Source organism: Phascolarctos cinereus, unplaced genomic scaffold (assembly GCF_003287225.1).
Source record: "Phascolarctos cinereus isolate Bilbo 61053 unplaced genomic scaffold, phaCin_HiC Scaffold_4;HRSCAF=312, whole genome shotgun sequence".
Taxonomy (NCBI): domain Eukaryota; kingdom Metazoa; phylum Chordata; class Mammalia; order Diprotodontia; family Phascolarctidae; genus Phascolarctos; species Phascolarctos cinereus.
In genome coordinates this window covers 37,626,894-37,641,607 of record NW_027555847.1, presented here as the reverse complement: position 1 = coordinate 37,641,607, position 14,714 = coordinate 37,626,894, and the positions used below count along the sequence as shown (strand labels likewise).

General features: G+C 36.8%; 1 protein-coding gene across 1 annotated transcript in view; it reads left to right on the top strand.

Annotated features, from left to right (window-relative positions):
* Positions 1-14,422, top strand: part of RYBP (RING1 and YY1 binding protein) — a 74,527-nt gene extending 60,105 nt beyond the window's left edge. Inside the window, exons 3-5 of the mRNA XM_021007562.2 lie at positions 11,059-11,235; positions 11,342-11,440; positions 13,872-14,422. Coding sequence (XP_020863221.1) covers positions 11,059-11,235; positions 11,342-11,440; positions 13,872-14,124 — 529 coding nt within the window. The 3' untranslated portion in view covers positions 14,125-14,422. The remainder of the gene's footprint in view (positions 1-11,058; positions 11,236-11,341; positions 11,441-13,871) is intronic.
* Positions 14,423-14,714: the final 292 nt, after the last annotated feature.

Sequence of the window (14,714 nt, the reverse complement as noted above, 5' to 3'; positions counted from 1 at the left end):
TTTATTGTCAGTTTTTCCCTGCAACTGATTAACCTTTAAATGTGTGCCATAGGGACAGTCAATTCTTGTCAGTCATAGTGTACTGAATTGTTAATTGATTTAACACTGAACTGATGGCCAACAGTACTGTAGCACATGCCTGAATGAAGCTTATCTAAGACATGTTTTCTCAGTAAGGAACAAGACAGCCTTGTGCTTAGGAGCACTAGACAGACCTTTAGCATTATGTTTGGGGGTCATTTTTAATCAACGAAATCACTAACAAAAAGGATAAAAATGCAAAAAATGTGGCACTAAATACACCCAGAAAGGGTCACTTGTTTACAGTATGAGAGCTGAAACAAGAAGGCAGGGCATTTACCTTGTTAGCTCAGCTGGGAACACAGGACTCAAAATTCTGCTCATGTATGCAAATGATTGCCCAAATGCCATGAGTATTTATTTTAGGGTTACAAATACATTTTAATGCAGTTTCTTTATCTCTTTATTATTGTCTGAAGTAGCTTTTTTTCATCTGAAGCATCATCAGCTCCTCTACCCTTCTGCTCTGCACTATATGAATTTTTCAGGTGTTTATTTTAAACATCATATTGTTGGATTCTACTTTCTAATCTATGCTTTTATTTTTCTGTTTTGGGGGCAAGGTCATCCAGTTCATGTTCACAGTTATGATTTAAGTATTTCCTTTTATTCTGTTCTCTGGTACTTTTTCCTTATTTCCCTCTTCCCTTTTTTTTTTTTAAACAGAAAAAGGTGATGAAAGATGTGTTTGGTTAAAACTAGTAATAAATAATTGAAACAGTACTGTTTTCACTCCCACGTTCCCTCTTCTCTTCCCTTTGCTCTGCCCTCATCATTTTTATTCTTTCAGAATGAAAGTGAGGCTGTGCTATGCCCATTCCCCTAGCTTCTTCAATATTCTTATATTCTTTATCTTGTGTGTCTTACAAGTTTCTTCCCTTTCCTTTTCCTCAGTTCAGTCCCATTTCCTTCTTACGGTCTTCCTTAAGACCATTTAAAAAAAAGAAAGAAAGAAAAACACCCCAGACCACCTCCAAGCCATTTCTTCCTTATTTTGTTTAACTTTCTCTGTGAAGTGATTTTGAAAGGACACTTGTTTTTCTTTTCATATTAGAATGTAAGCAGTTATTCATAGATAATTTCTGTTGATAAAATTTATTTATCTTGACAGATTTGCATTTTGAGCTTTCTCTTTAATTCTGGCTCTTTGATTAGGAATGCTTGGAAGAAGTCCCTTACATTACCCACCCCACCCCTCAGTCCCTTTCAGTATGATTATGGTCAGTTTTGCCAGATACCCCAATCTTTGTTGTATAAGCCTGTTTTCTTTTGCCTCTTGGAATATCATTCCAAGCTCTCCTTTCTCTGCTTTGTCATGGCAGCTGAGAAATCTTGTGTGATATAACTATGGCTTTTTGATACTTGAATTCCCCTTGTAGGGTGGGAGAGCTTGCGGAGTTGTTGTTGTTGTTTGATTTGACAGATTTTGGATTTTGGCTGTGATTTTTCATTTGGGAATTTCAGAAAGTAACCAGATCTTTCTTTCTTTCTTTCTTTCTTTCTTTCTTTCTTTCTTTCTTTCTTTCTTTCTTTCTTTCTTCCCTCCTTTCCTCCTTCCCTCCTTCCCTCCTTTCTTTCTTTCTTTCTTTCTTTCTTTCTTCTGTTCTTTCTTTCTTTCTTTCTTTTTCTTTCTTTCTTTCTTTCTTTTCCATATTTGCTCTCTAATTCTAGTAGATTTGGGCAGTTTTCACTGAATTAAATCTTTAAATTTATAGATGGCATCCAGACCTTAGATTTTTTATTATTATTTTCATCTTGTTTCATTTCTTCCAGGTACTTGTATAATCTGTGTGGCTTTTCTCTGAGATTGTTTGAATGTCTTATTTGTATCTATAATGCTTAGCACAGTGCCTGACACTCAGTAGGCACTTAAATGTTTATTGACTATCAGTTGTGGTATGCTGGGTACTAGTCTGACCCTTGTCTTCCTGGATCTGGTTCCCATCTGCTTTATCTTCCTCCTACACTGGCTTGTCTTTACCCAGAGCTTCCTCGATTTTGGCAGTCTTGAGATTTTTTTCTGAAGGGTCAGAGTTGGGAGGCAATGGGGGAAAATGTGTAAATGACACATGAAAGAAGCTGCCAGTGTAGTTAATGGTTGAACATAAAGAGAAATAGCATTTTATAGGATTGTTGCTGAGGGCATGAGGAGGGGAAATAGAGAAAAGATGGTTTGGTAGGGGTGTTGCCATTGGTCTGTGATAGTTTTGTTACTATCTGAAGTAAAGGTGGAAAGGAAATTTTACTTTTTGCATTCGTGATTAGGTGCCATTTAGAATGCCTCATTACCTTGAAGAAGTCAATTAAAATTAGGGGGCCTCAGCTTCCTCAGTGGTAAGATAAAGGTTGAACTAGATGACTTTTTACTCTGACACCTAAGTCTTACCATGTTGATGCATACTATGATATGAGGTAATACAAGTTGGTTATCTTAATTTGTAAGTCATTCCTACTTTTTCTGATCTCCATGAAAGTGCATTATTGATAACTCAGCAAATCTGATTTGAAGCCCTTGTTTGTACCAGATGGAATTGTAATGATACCTGTGATAACAAAACGGGGTGGGAATAGGAGGATGCATGCAGCACTCAGGGACAGTTTGGCTTTCGCTTTCTGAGCCACAATAATTATTTTATAACCCTAGTTTTTTGCACACACCAGTCATTTAATAAATGTTTGGATTGAATTTTTGAAGTTGCAATTGGCTGCATGTGTTTCAGACGCTAAATAGTGGCTTACAAATAAAGAGGTAAATAAGAGATCAAGGTAGAGTACCACGTTCTTTTGAATTGTGGTTTAGGCAGGGCACCCTATAGCATAACAATAAGGAGCAAGGCATGGAACAAGGACCTTAAAGCACCCTACACCTTACATGGGTTCAATTCACATGAACTTAAAAGGAAAATTTTTTTTCTGGTGTGTTTCATCTTTACCATTCTCCTTTCCAAAATGAGGCAGGGCCAGCAGGCTGAACAGTTTACCATATACATATATATTTTGTGAGAACTCTACTCCTTGTTTGATTCTACTTTGTAGTTTCCCTTTCCCCTTCTGGCTTCATCCAGCATTTGCTTTTCTACTCATTCTGTGTTTGACTGGTCCAGCCTGAGCTCCCACCTTCTCTTCAGTTGTCTCTGTAACCTGCTGCAGGCGTACCTCAGAAATATTGTGAGTTCAGTTCCAGACCACTGCAATAAAGCAAATCACATGAATTTTTTTGTTTCCCAGTACATATAAAAGTTATGTTTTATGTTACACTGTAATCTATTAAGTGTGTAATAGTATCATGTCTAAAAATATAATGTGTACACCTTAATTTTGAGAAAGAGCTTATTGCTAAAAAGTGCCAATCAGCTGAGCCCTCATCCATTCATAATCTTTTTTGCTGGTGGAGGGTCTTGCCTCAATGTTGATGGCCGCTGACTGATCAGAGTTGAGGTTGCTGACAGGGTAGCTGTGGCAATTTCTCGAAATTTGACAGCAGTGAAGTTTGCTTTGTCAGTTGACTTTTCCTTTCACTTAGAGGTCACTGTAGGGTTATTAATTGGCCTAATTTCAATATTGTTGTGACTTAGGGAACTGGGAAGCCAGAGAAGGTCTTGGCTGGTCTGTGGAGCAGTCATAATGCACATTTATTGGTGACATTTTACACCATATGGGCAGGGATCATGGTACCCCAAAACAATTGCAATAGTAATACCAAAGGTTACAGATCACTGGTCACTGTAACAGGTATAATGATAATTAAAAACTTAGAAATATTGCGAGTTTTTCCAAAATGTGACACAGAACATGATGTAAGCGCATAGTGTTGAAAAATGGTGTGGATTCATGTGCATGATGAAGGGTTACCTCGAAGCTTCAATTTGTAAAAGACACACTATCTGCAAAGCTCAATAAAACAAGGTACCTAGTTTGGCTTCCCACTCTTCTCTTTATCTCCACTTGTGGTTCTGGCATCCACATACCTCCAAACTGCCAGTAGTCCTGAGTACAAGTGTTCCTTTACTTTAGGTAGAGTAATTCATAGTAGTACAAATTAAATCAAATTCCAATTTTCTGTTAACTTCTGTCATAGAAATTTCACGACAGATTTTTGGGTTCTAGACAATTTAAAAATGCACTTGAATACAAAGAAGTTTGTGACCAAAACCATAATGGTCAAAAGAACAGCGCATTGTTTCTTAATAATACAAATCCTTCACTTTAGTCACAATCTGCTAATCCTTTATTCTTGGGTTGAATTCAGTCAGCAGGTGTTTATTAAGGGCCTGGGTACTGGTAGGTTACAGAGACAAAAATGAAAGTTCTGCATTTGAGAAGCTTTACATTATTATTTCAAAGAAAACAATGTGTATATGTACATATATGCTTCTATAAGATAACGTAGGGTTGAGGAGGCACTGGAATCTGGGAAGAGAGTTCTGGGTCAGAAAAGACCTCAGGTAGGAAGTGTGGTACTTGAATTGAACCTAGAAATGAAGCTAGGGAGTCAGGGCAGATGGGACAGCCTGTAGGAAGGCAAGGGAAAGGTAAGGATGTGAGGGTCAGAAAGTGATTAGGCCAGTTTGACAGGACCAAAGTATAGACAATGAATCTGAAAGTATAGAACAAATTCATAAAGGATTTTAATGTGCCAAACAAGAATTTGGCAAACAATAAGAAATAAGGATAAGAATTATTTTACATGTGTAACAATAAAAACAATGTTTCTTAAATGATGTAGTCCATGGAGGCCAATGCTTTGGGAATATTTGACATGTTTATTGATTAGAGGGAGGAAACTGGAGTCAGCTTAGGAAATAATTGGTACAATATTCCAGGCAAGAAGTATTGAGGGCTTGAACTGTAGGGTAGTGGCAGTGTGAGTAGAGAATGTCTTTGACCCATTGGATGAAGGCAGGTTATGTGACACCGGAAACATCTTGTCCATAGCTATCTGTTAAAAATAGTGGTCCATTATGGTGAACTCCGAATTCACAAGCTGAGAATTCCAGCTCAAGAGTTGGGAGTCTAGCCCCTGAAAATAGTCTAGGGGAGGAGAAGGTTTCTTTTTTATTTTCTTCCCTCCTGCCCCTGAAGTTAACCCCATCTTTGGAGAAACTTGACCAGTAGGAGACAACACATACAGCCAGGAGCAGAGTGCTACACTGAAGATAAGCAGATGCAGAAGAATAGTCACTTGAGGAAGAAGGTGGCTTCGGGGAGATTCTCTGACCTCTTGCACTAGAGAGGAATGCTGGTTATGGACTCAAAAATGGAATTCCGGGCCAGGGTCACACAGCTAGTAAGTGTCAAGTGTTTGGTCTGGGGCGGGATTTAAACTTGGATCCTCCTGACTCCAGGCCTAGTGCTCTATCCAGTGTGCCACCTAGCTGCCCCCCACTTGAGCCCATTCTTCCTATGGACCTATGTGCGTTTGTGGGAAAGTATGTGCTAGACTTTTGGGGGAGTGTTTTGTACCAGCTGTTCTATACATTCTTAATATGCTTTTTCTAAAAGCTAAAAAAGAAAACTGAGAATCACCAAGAGGCTGACAACTTAAGAGATTGAAAGGATTGTATACTTGACAGAAATAAGGAGGTTAGAAGTGAAATGATTTTTGATGGAAAGAGTTCTGTTTTGTACTTTCTGAATTTGAGATGCCTTTGGGATATGCAGTTTAAAATGTCCAGTAGGCAACTGGTGATTTACTGGTGGTACAGGAGAGAAAGCATTCCTTATAGTTTCAAAATCTGAAATTCTCTGAGAAACTAATGCAGCATTTGGGGAATTGGTCCTAAAAATTATTCTCATTATCAACATTAGACACCTTTGTTTTCTGGAAAAGGTACTTTACAAATTCCAGTTTATTAAGAGATTAATTCTGGAGTGTTTCTGGATCATATGCTTATGTAGAATACAGAGAAAAACAAAGTCCCTGGGCTAGCTGCCTTTTCTCTGGCTATAGGTATGAGTTAAATTAGTGAAAGGAGGCACCCTTTCAGAAATGTTTTCTTGTAGGTTGTGGAATAACGCTGTTAGCAGTTTTTTTGTTTTTTAGGGTTTTTTTATCCCTGGTGAATCATGGCTCATTTCAGTTAAACTAATATGTTGGCCTTACTCTATTTTCAAAAATCATAATCCCTCATTTATAGATTTATAGAGGAAACTGGAGCCCAGAGTGATTTGCCCAAGATCATAGTGGTAAGTGGCACAACTAGGTTTTTTGAACCAAGGTCCTCTGACCCTGAGTGGTATTAAACAAAGTGCCAGGAGTTGAGGCTTTTACAGTCTCTTGGAAGAGGTTGTATTTAGGTTGATACTGTTGTTACAAAGGACAGGTTTTCTTTCAGTGGGGACAGGCTAGTTGGCTCCACACATAAAAGTTGTAACACAAAGCTAAAAAATGTAGTTGTAGCCAGATTTGAGAGCCATGGATAGGTGTGGCTGGATGGGGGGTGGATGGGATGAAGATTTGGAAAGTGAACAGAAGAGATATTAATCAATAGGAAAGGAGATGATAAATGGGGGAGTTGCAGAGGACACGAAAAGTTGTGAAACTTACGTCTTTAACCAGGTTCTGCAAAATTACCAACTCCCCTGAAACTTTGGCATTTCACCGGTATAAAAAAACCAGTAAGACAAATTTATTCTGCATTTCGTTCGTTATTTAGAGAACAGAAATGACCACAAACACAAATGTGTATGCTAAAAATGCTAAACATTGTTATTTTCCTTCCCTTCAGTAGTATAAGAGTGCCTGACACTTAGTAGGTACATATTAAATATTTGTTGAATTGGATAGTAGACTGTCACTTCTGTTTCAGAAATAATGTAAAATGCAGCTGGAGTTTGAGTGGTTTTTTAACTCTATAGGAGAAAATATAAGTTATTTGAGTAGTCATTTTTCATACCTAGATCTTCCCATTCCCCTCCTAAAATGTACTGAATAATTCCAATAATAGGGAAGTGGTGTTTTTAAAATGAATTTTAATGATTTTGAAAATTCATTATAATAAGAAATGAGTTTCATTATTTTATTCTTAAGAAATAAAATAGGCATTTGCATAATATAGAATAGGGAAAAAGGTGCTTGTACAGGAAACTGCAAATCTATTATACGCGACTTGCAATTCCTTTTAAAGATATATAATAAAGTTACATGATAATTTTCTTTCTTACCTCTTCCCACTCACCTGTCCTAGAAATGGCTACCATTAGACACAAGTGTGTGTGTGTGTGTGTATGTATATACACACACATATACATACATACATATACATATACATATATATATATATATATATATATGTATGAGAGGTGGAAGAGGTGTGGATGTATTACTTCTTTCTCTGGATGCAGATAGTATCTTCTTTCATATGTCTTTTGAGTATTTATAAATATTTTATAAATACAGTTATCAACCTGTAGTAAACATTTTTGGATTAGTCCAAAATTCTTGCTATAAGACCAAAGTTCCTGGGGGAGTATTAAATCTTTTTTTTTCTCTTGGAAAATTCTGAGTTACGGAATTCATAGTTTCTTCAATTTCCATGTTATATACCTTAAGAAACTGCTTGGGGTGGCTATTGTTATTCTGTTTTTGTTTTGTTTTTAAAGATTCTTAGGAGCAAAACAAACAGGCTTGTCAGCAAAGATTTCTAAATCTTATGTTTCAGTAACCCACTAGAGATTTCAGTTTAGAACTTTGGTTTTACAGGCCAAGTAGAGTGTAATAAACTGACTAAAAGAAACCTGCATCCGTGTTCATCTAGTGAAGACCTCACAGACATGCATTCTTTCTTTTTGTTTTTGTATTTCTAGCACCTTCCATATACTGTTGTGTTAAATTAACTTCGAAAACACCTATTTGAATATGCTGGGAAGGTTGATGTTGGTGTAGCTGTGTTTAGATTTTACATTTTATTGCATATGATTTGTTTATGGTAAGAAATTCGTTGGCTTAATGTAAGAAGGGAAGTTATCGATGTGACCTTAAGTGGAAGCAGTAACTTTTTCATCAACACTTCATGTATAGTAAAGTACATCAGATTCTGGACATGAAAGTTCATTTGTTAGTGTACTTGACAAAAATAAGGTGGTTAGAACCTATATGTTAAAATAGTCCTAGGAGAAAGTTTCCTAGTAACTGCTGGTGGGGAGAGGGGGTTGGGGAATCTACCTATATTGTAGTTCCTTGAAGGCCTCTCTTCTCTTTGTTTTTCCTCAATACTAATGCCAGTATGCATGCCTAAAACCTCTGTTGAACGAATTCCCCACCCCTGCCACAGTTGTTAAAACTAAAGTGCAAGTCTTGACCATGTCACTCAATAAATCCCAATGTCTCCCTGTTGTTTTAAGGTTAAAAATGTATAAACTTCTGTTAGGCTTTTTTAAAAAATTATTATTATTTGTTTTTAGTTTACAACATAATATTTTGAGTTGTAAATTTTCTCTCCCTCCTCCCCAAGACAACGTGCAATCTGATGGGCTTTACATGTACAGTCATATTAAATGTATTTCCACATTAGTCATGTTGTAAAGAAGAATTAGAACCAAAGGGGAAAACCATGAGAAAGAAGAAACCAAAAAAAAAAAAAGGAGAGGGAGAAAATAGTATGCTTTGATCTGCATTCAGACTCCATAATTCTTTTTTCTGGATATGGATAGCATTTTCCGTCATAAGTCTTTTGAAATTGTCTTAGATCCTTTTATTGCTGAGAAGAGTTAAGTCTGTTAAAGTTGGTCATCTCACGATGTTGCTGTTACTGTGTGTACGGTGTTCTCCTGGGTCTGCTCACTTCACTCCATATCAGTTCATGTAAGTCTTTCTAGGTTTTTGCGAAATCTGCCTGCTCATCATTTCTTATGGAACAATAGTATTCCATTACATTAATATACCATAACTTGTTCAGCCTTATTCAGCCATTCCCCAATTGATGGGCATCCCCTCAATTTCCAATTCTTGGCACCACAAAAAAGAGCTGCTATAAATACTTTTGTACTTGTGAGTCCTTTTCCCATTTGTGTGATCTCTTTGGGATACAGCCCTTGAAGTGGTATTACTGGGTCAGAGGGTATGCACATTTTTATAGCCCTTTGGCCATAGTTCCGAATTGCCCAACAGAATGGTTAGGTCAGTTCACAACTCTACCAACAATGCATTAGTATTCCAGTTTTCCCACATCTTCTCCAACATTTATCATTTTTTCCTGTTTTGTCGTGTTAGGCAATTTGATAGGGGTGACGTGGTACCTCGAAGTTGTTTAAATTTGCATTTCTCTAATCAGTGGTGGTTTAGGGTCTTGTTTGGCTTTTAAAGCCCTTTACAACCTGGTCCCAACCTACCTCCCTAGCAGTGGATGCCCTCTCAATTTTTGTTTTCCACACACATACACATGTATTTCTGTATATATTATTTCCCTTTATAGAAAGAACTTGACTTGAAGGCAGGGATTGTTTCATTGTTCTCTTTGTGTCCCCAGTAACACTGTACCTGGCAGACTGAACTACTTAATAAATGCTTGTTGGGTACTTGAATAGTAATGAATGTGTTTCCCAGTCAGTCTCATTAAAAAGCCTGTTTAACCCATTGTGCAACTGAATTGTTTTTGTATTAGTGTCATGTTTTCCTTTGGTAGGCAGATTCTTAATGTTTATTATGTTGGAACTACTGTGCAACTTTTATCCTGTTCTAATTTACGTTTCATGCAAGAGGAAATAGTTACCGATTCTTTGGATCTTCTCATTTACTACCAAATTTTGATTTTTTTAATTCCCTTCCATTGTTGAAACCAGAGTTAGGGTTACATAGTCAAGACTGTTCCACTGTTCGTCAGTGTTGTGGCAAAATTTTGGCCCTTGGATAGAGAGAGAAGGAAAGCTGCTGGCAGAAAGCCTATGACCTACTATGTTATCAAAGGTGGTTAATTCCAAGGCCAGCATAAAAAATTTACTTTATGTGCTCTTTTGAAGGGGGAGGAAAAGGGAAGATTTTCCTAATAAGCAAGGGCTTACAAGTTGGCATGAATGGGCTTAGAAAGATGTGGAAAATGGATGGAAGAAACAGCTTTTCTTGAGTGCTTCTACTTTTGGATAATCCTAATCAGAACACCACTGGGCCTCAGTTTTCTAATAAAATAAGGAGTTAGTTATTAAGCATCTTTCAATAGAATTTTGGTTGGTTCATTTTGATTGTATCATGAAAGTTTTCTTAGTTACTTTATTTACAGATTATTACATTGTGGAAATAGGTTACCTCACATCCATTATTTGCTAGGTCTGGTCCTGATTTCCTTAATTTTAATGTGTTGTTTTATATAAGAACATCTGGATACTCATTTTACAAAGAATATAGTGTGGATATGCAGTCCTTTCCCTTTTGGTTTGAAGGAACATGCATTGAGAAACTTGATTGGCACTATTTAGAACATGTAGACAATGGTTCTAAGAGACAGTGTCAGTTGGAGATTGGCACACACATGGCTGTTGATGGCCCTGTGAATATACCATTTGTCTTACATTTGTTAGAGTGATTTTTAATATTCATCCCTTTCTGGGAATGACTATAAATCTCAGTTACCTTCTCTTGATCAGATGTATTAGTCATGCACAAAACTTGGGCTCAGTAAACTAGTTGGGGAGATTAATGGCTGACTCACTTCTAATTTCGTTGTCTTTTTAAGAGATTACCAATGTCTGATAAAAGGAGATTTAAGAAAAGCTTATTTTAAATCTGCAATCAATACAATCGTGACACTTCTAAAAAAAAGAGTTTTTAGTGCTCCTGTATGAGAGGAAACTTTTCTTTTAAAATATTGGGAAATTTGCAAGAGAGCATATATTACTACTATTAAAAATGAAATGAAAAAAAGTTTTCTAGTTTATATTTAATGGGTTGTGGTTTGGCAGATATGAATTTTAAAATATTTCCATTTATGCAAATTAACTTAGTTTGCAAAGTAAGTGACAGTTGCTTTTTTCCTCCTTTTATAGAAAACCTAGAATAAACTCTCAGCTGGTGGCACAACAAGTGGCCCAGCAGTACGCCACTCCTCCACCACCCAAAAAGGAAAAGAAGGAAAAAGTGGAAAAGCAGGAAAAAGAGAAACCAGATAAAGAAAAAGAAATTAGCCCTAGTGTTACAAAGAAGAACACCAACAAGAAGACTAAGTAAGTCCCAAAGCGAGCCAGAAGTTTGTCATTCATAATTGAGCTGATTAAATTGTAAATGAATCCATAAATTTTATTAAAGCATATTTTTGCTCCTTTCTTTTAGACCAAAGTCTGATATTCTGAAAGATCCTCCTAGTGAAGCAAACAGTATACAGTCTGGGAATGCTACAACAAAGACCAGTGACTCAAATCACACTTCAAGGTAAGACATTGACACCAAATTGACAGATTGATTCTATGATTTAGCCGATAAAAATTGTATACCTGTTAGGCTGCAGAGGCACAGATAAGGATCTTAAAATTTACTGTCTAAAAATAACATTTGCATCACTGGCCAAAGTAGAAAAATAGAAGAGCCAGGAAAATGTCATCAATAGAATTTTTAGTGGTCCTTAAAGTTTATAAGCTGTAGTTGATTTCACATCTAAAATTATCAGAGAATTTAAGTGTTTTCTGCAAATATAGAACATTTTTGCCTAGTATCTGGTCAAGATTGCACTCTATGTTTGAATTGAGGCTTTTGCATTCCTTTATAAAGTATTTTTGTTTTCAGGCCTCTTTAGGCTCATTTGCATTGATATAATTTCTGTTAGTTCCTTCTATAATCATAGTAGGGAAATTTAGAAAAAATTTACAATGTTTTATCGGTTATGTTATTTGTATTTTGAATTTGGAAGTCTCTTTCTGCTGGTTTCATCCAGTTATCATTGATTAAAAGATTCCTAAAATATTATTACTAGATCATAGTGAAGTGACAAGAAGATATGTATGATGAAAGCAATAAGTATATACTTAGGTGCCAAATGAAAACAAACAATTGCTTGAAAAGTTTAAAAGGAGAGGTTGCAGTTGGGTGGGTCGGCTGGGTACGTTAGTGGAGAGAATATAGGACTTGGGACTTCAGTAAAGCCATCTTAGAGAAGAAGGAAGCAAGAATGTTATGCTAGCTCTATGTTCATAGGATGGATTTTGGAGCACTACAGACTGTAAGCAGGAAAATGAATTGGCAGAGATCTAGGTTTCTGTGAATAGTAATATCAGTAGGAATGGGGAAAAAGTATGCTTAACAGTGGAAGAAAAGGGGAAAGAATTCATTCTGACTCTGATTTTTTAAAAAAAAGGGACAGGCTCTGTGATTTTAGTGGGATAGGAAGCTCTTAATGAGAAAACAACCTCTTCCTATGCAGGCCAGTACCTTCTCTGTAAGTTGCAGAGAGTTGCCTTGGCATTGAGAATTTCAGTTACTTGCCCAAACTCACATAGCCAGGCTAGGTCAGAGGTATAGATAGGGTTTGAACCCAGATCATCCTGACTTCGAGTCCTTTCTCTGTAAGCATTAATAATGATAGCAATTTATTTAATAATAATAATAATAGCTGGAATTATTTTAAAATACTTGTGTATATAGTTATGTAATAGAAAATATAGAGTTTTTTAAAGTTTTGCACAGTATTTTAAATGTTATCTCATTTTGTCCTTACCAGCTAGTCTGTCAGTAGGTACTTTTATTATTGTCTTGATTGTTTTACAAATCAAGAAACTGAGGCTAAAACGTTAAGTGACCTGTTCTTCCAGATTCTTAAGTCCTATACTCTCTTCCCCAGTACCACCTATTTGCCTCAGATGAGGCTATAAAAATTCTAAGTGTTGACCCAGGTCTTGTGACTCCATATCCATGGCTCTGTATACTCTGCCTTCTGTCACACTGCTTTTCTTGAAACCAGAAAAGGGAGCTAATTTGGGGGAGGGGTCATGTCAATAAGCATTTATTAAGTGTTCACTAAAGATATAAGCAGAAAGGGGAGGAGAACAGTACCCAGAATTGGGTCATTGTAACACTTTAGGGAAGAAAGTCAGAAGTGCAGCCTGGAAAGAAATAAAGGGTATAGAAGCAAATTAAGTTCTCTTTGAGCTGTATTGAGCTTCAAGTGGAGGGGGCATTCCACTTGAAATATCCAGGATATATAGCTGTGATTTACTGTTTGGCCTAAAAAATAAAACAAAACAAAAGAAAAACAGTAGAAAATCTGTGCCCGTTCTGAACTTGTAAAAGATTTGCAAAAGAGGAATATTTTACACTAAGTGTTAATTGGTTCAACAATTTGTATAAACTCTCTGTTATGATCTCCTTTGGTAAAGTCCTGGATTCAAATTTGGCCTCAGGCGCTTAGTAGCTGTGTGACCCTGGGGAAGTCATTTAATCCTTGTTTGCCTCAGTTTCCTTATCTGTAAAATGGGGATCACCAACAACACCTGCCTTCCAAGGTGGTTGTGAGGATCAAATGAGAATACTTGTAAAGCACTTAGCATTGAGGTCCCTTCATTTCTTCAACTGAAATAATCTTGTGACTAGAGTGGAGTAAGTATCTTTTCTCCTACCAACTATACTTTGTAACTACTAACTCTTTCTTGAACTAAGATGGTATTTTGATAGAAAAACCAGAAGTCAAAATGTGACACTTCTTGGTATCCTGCTTAATAATGAAGAATTTCAGTTCCTCCAGAGCGCCCCTGAGTTTATTGGAAATTTGGGGAAATGGTCTGAATATCTTTCTTAGGTAAATTCTCAACTGAATCAGGAACTTGTATGAAGGACATTGAATATTATCTATTTCTTATGATGGTTGTTTTAGGCCCAGGCTGAAAAATGTGGACAGAAGCACTGCACAGCAATTGGCAGTAACAGTGGGGAATGTCACAGTCATTATCACAGACTTTAAAGAAAAGACTCGTTCTTCTTCGACGTCCTCATCGACAGTGACCTCCAGTGCAGGATCAGAACAGCAGAACCAGAGCAGCTCTGGATCGGAGAGCACAGACAAGGGCTCATCCCGTTCCTCAACGCCCAAGGGCGACATGTCAGCAGTAAATGATGAATCTTTCTGAAATTGCACATGGAATTGTGAAAACTATGAATCAGGGTATGAAATTCAAATCTTCCACCTGCCCATGCTGCTTGCATCCCCTGGAGATTCTTCTGTGGACATCGACCTAGTGATGCTACCAGGATCATTTCTGCTTGCCATGGGCATCTGGCCAGCAAGGAATTTCGCACCCTGACGATTACTCTTGACACTTTTATGTATTCCATTGTTTTATATGATTTTCCTAACAATCATTTATAATTGGATGTGCTCCTGAATCTACTTTTTATAAAAATCTGCTGTGCACAATTTTCCATGTACATTACAACTGTTGGGCGTTTTTTTTGGGGGGGCAGGGGGGGGCAGAGCAGGGGGGGGCTTTATTTATTGCATTCACAGACTCCATCCTTTTCAGCATATCCTTTAAGTTTAGTTCTTTCTTCCAGTTATACTCTGTACTATCAGTTTTGATATAACTATATATATAAATATAAAAAATATATATATATAAAGGGTTATTTGAAACCAATACATGGCAACGCTGGTGCTTTGATACACTGTGAAGTGAAAACAACATTGAACAGTTACAGATCTGGGACAGTCCTTTCTATA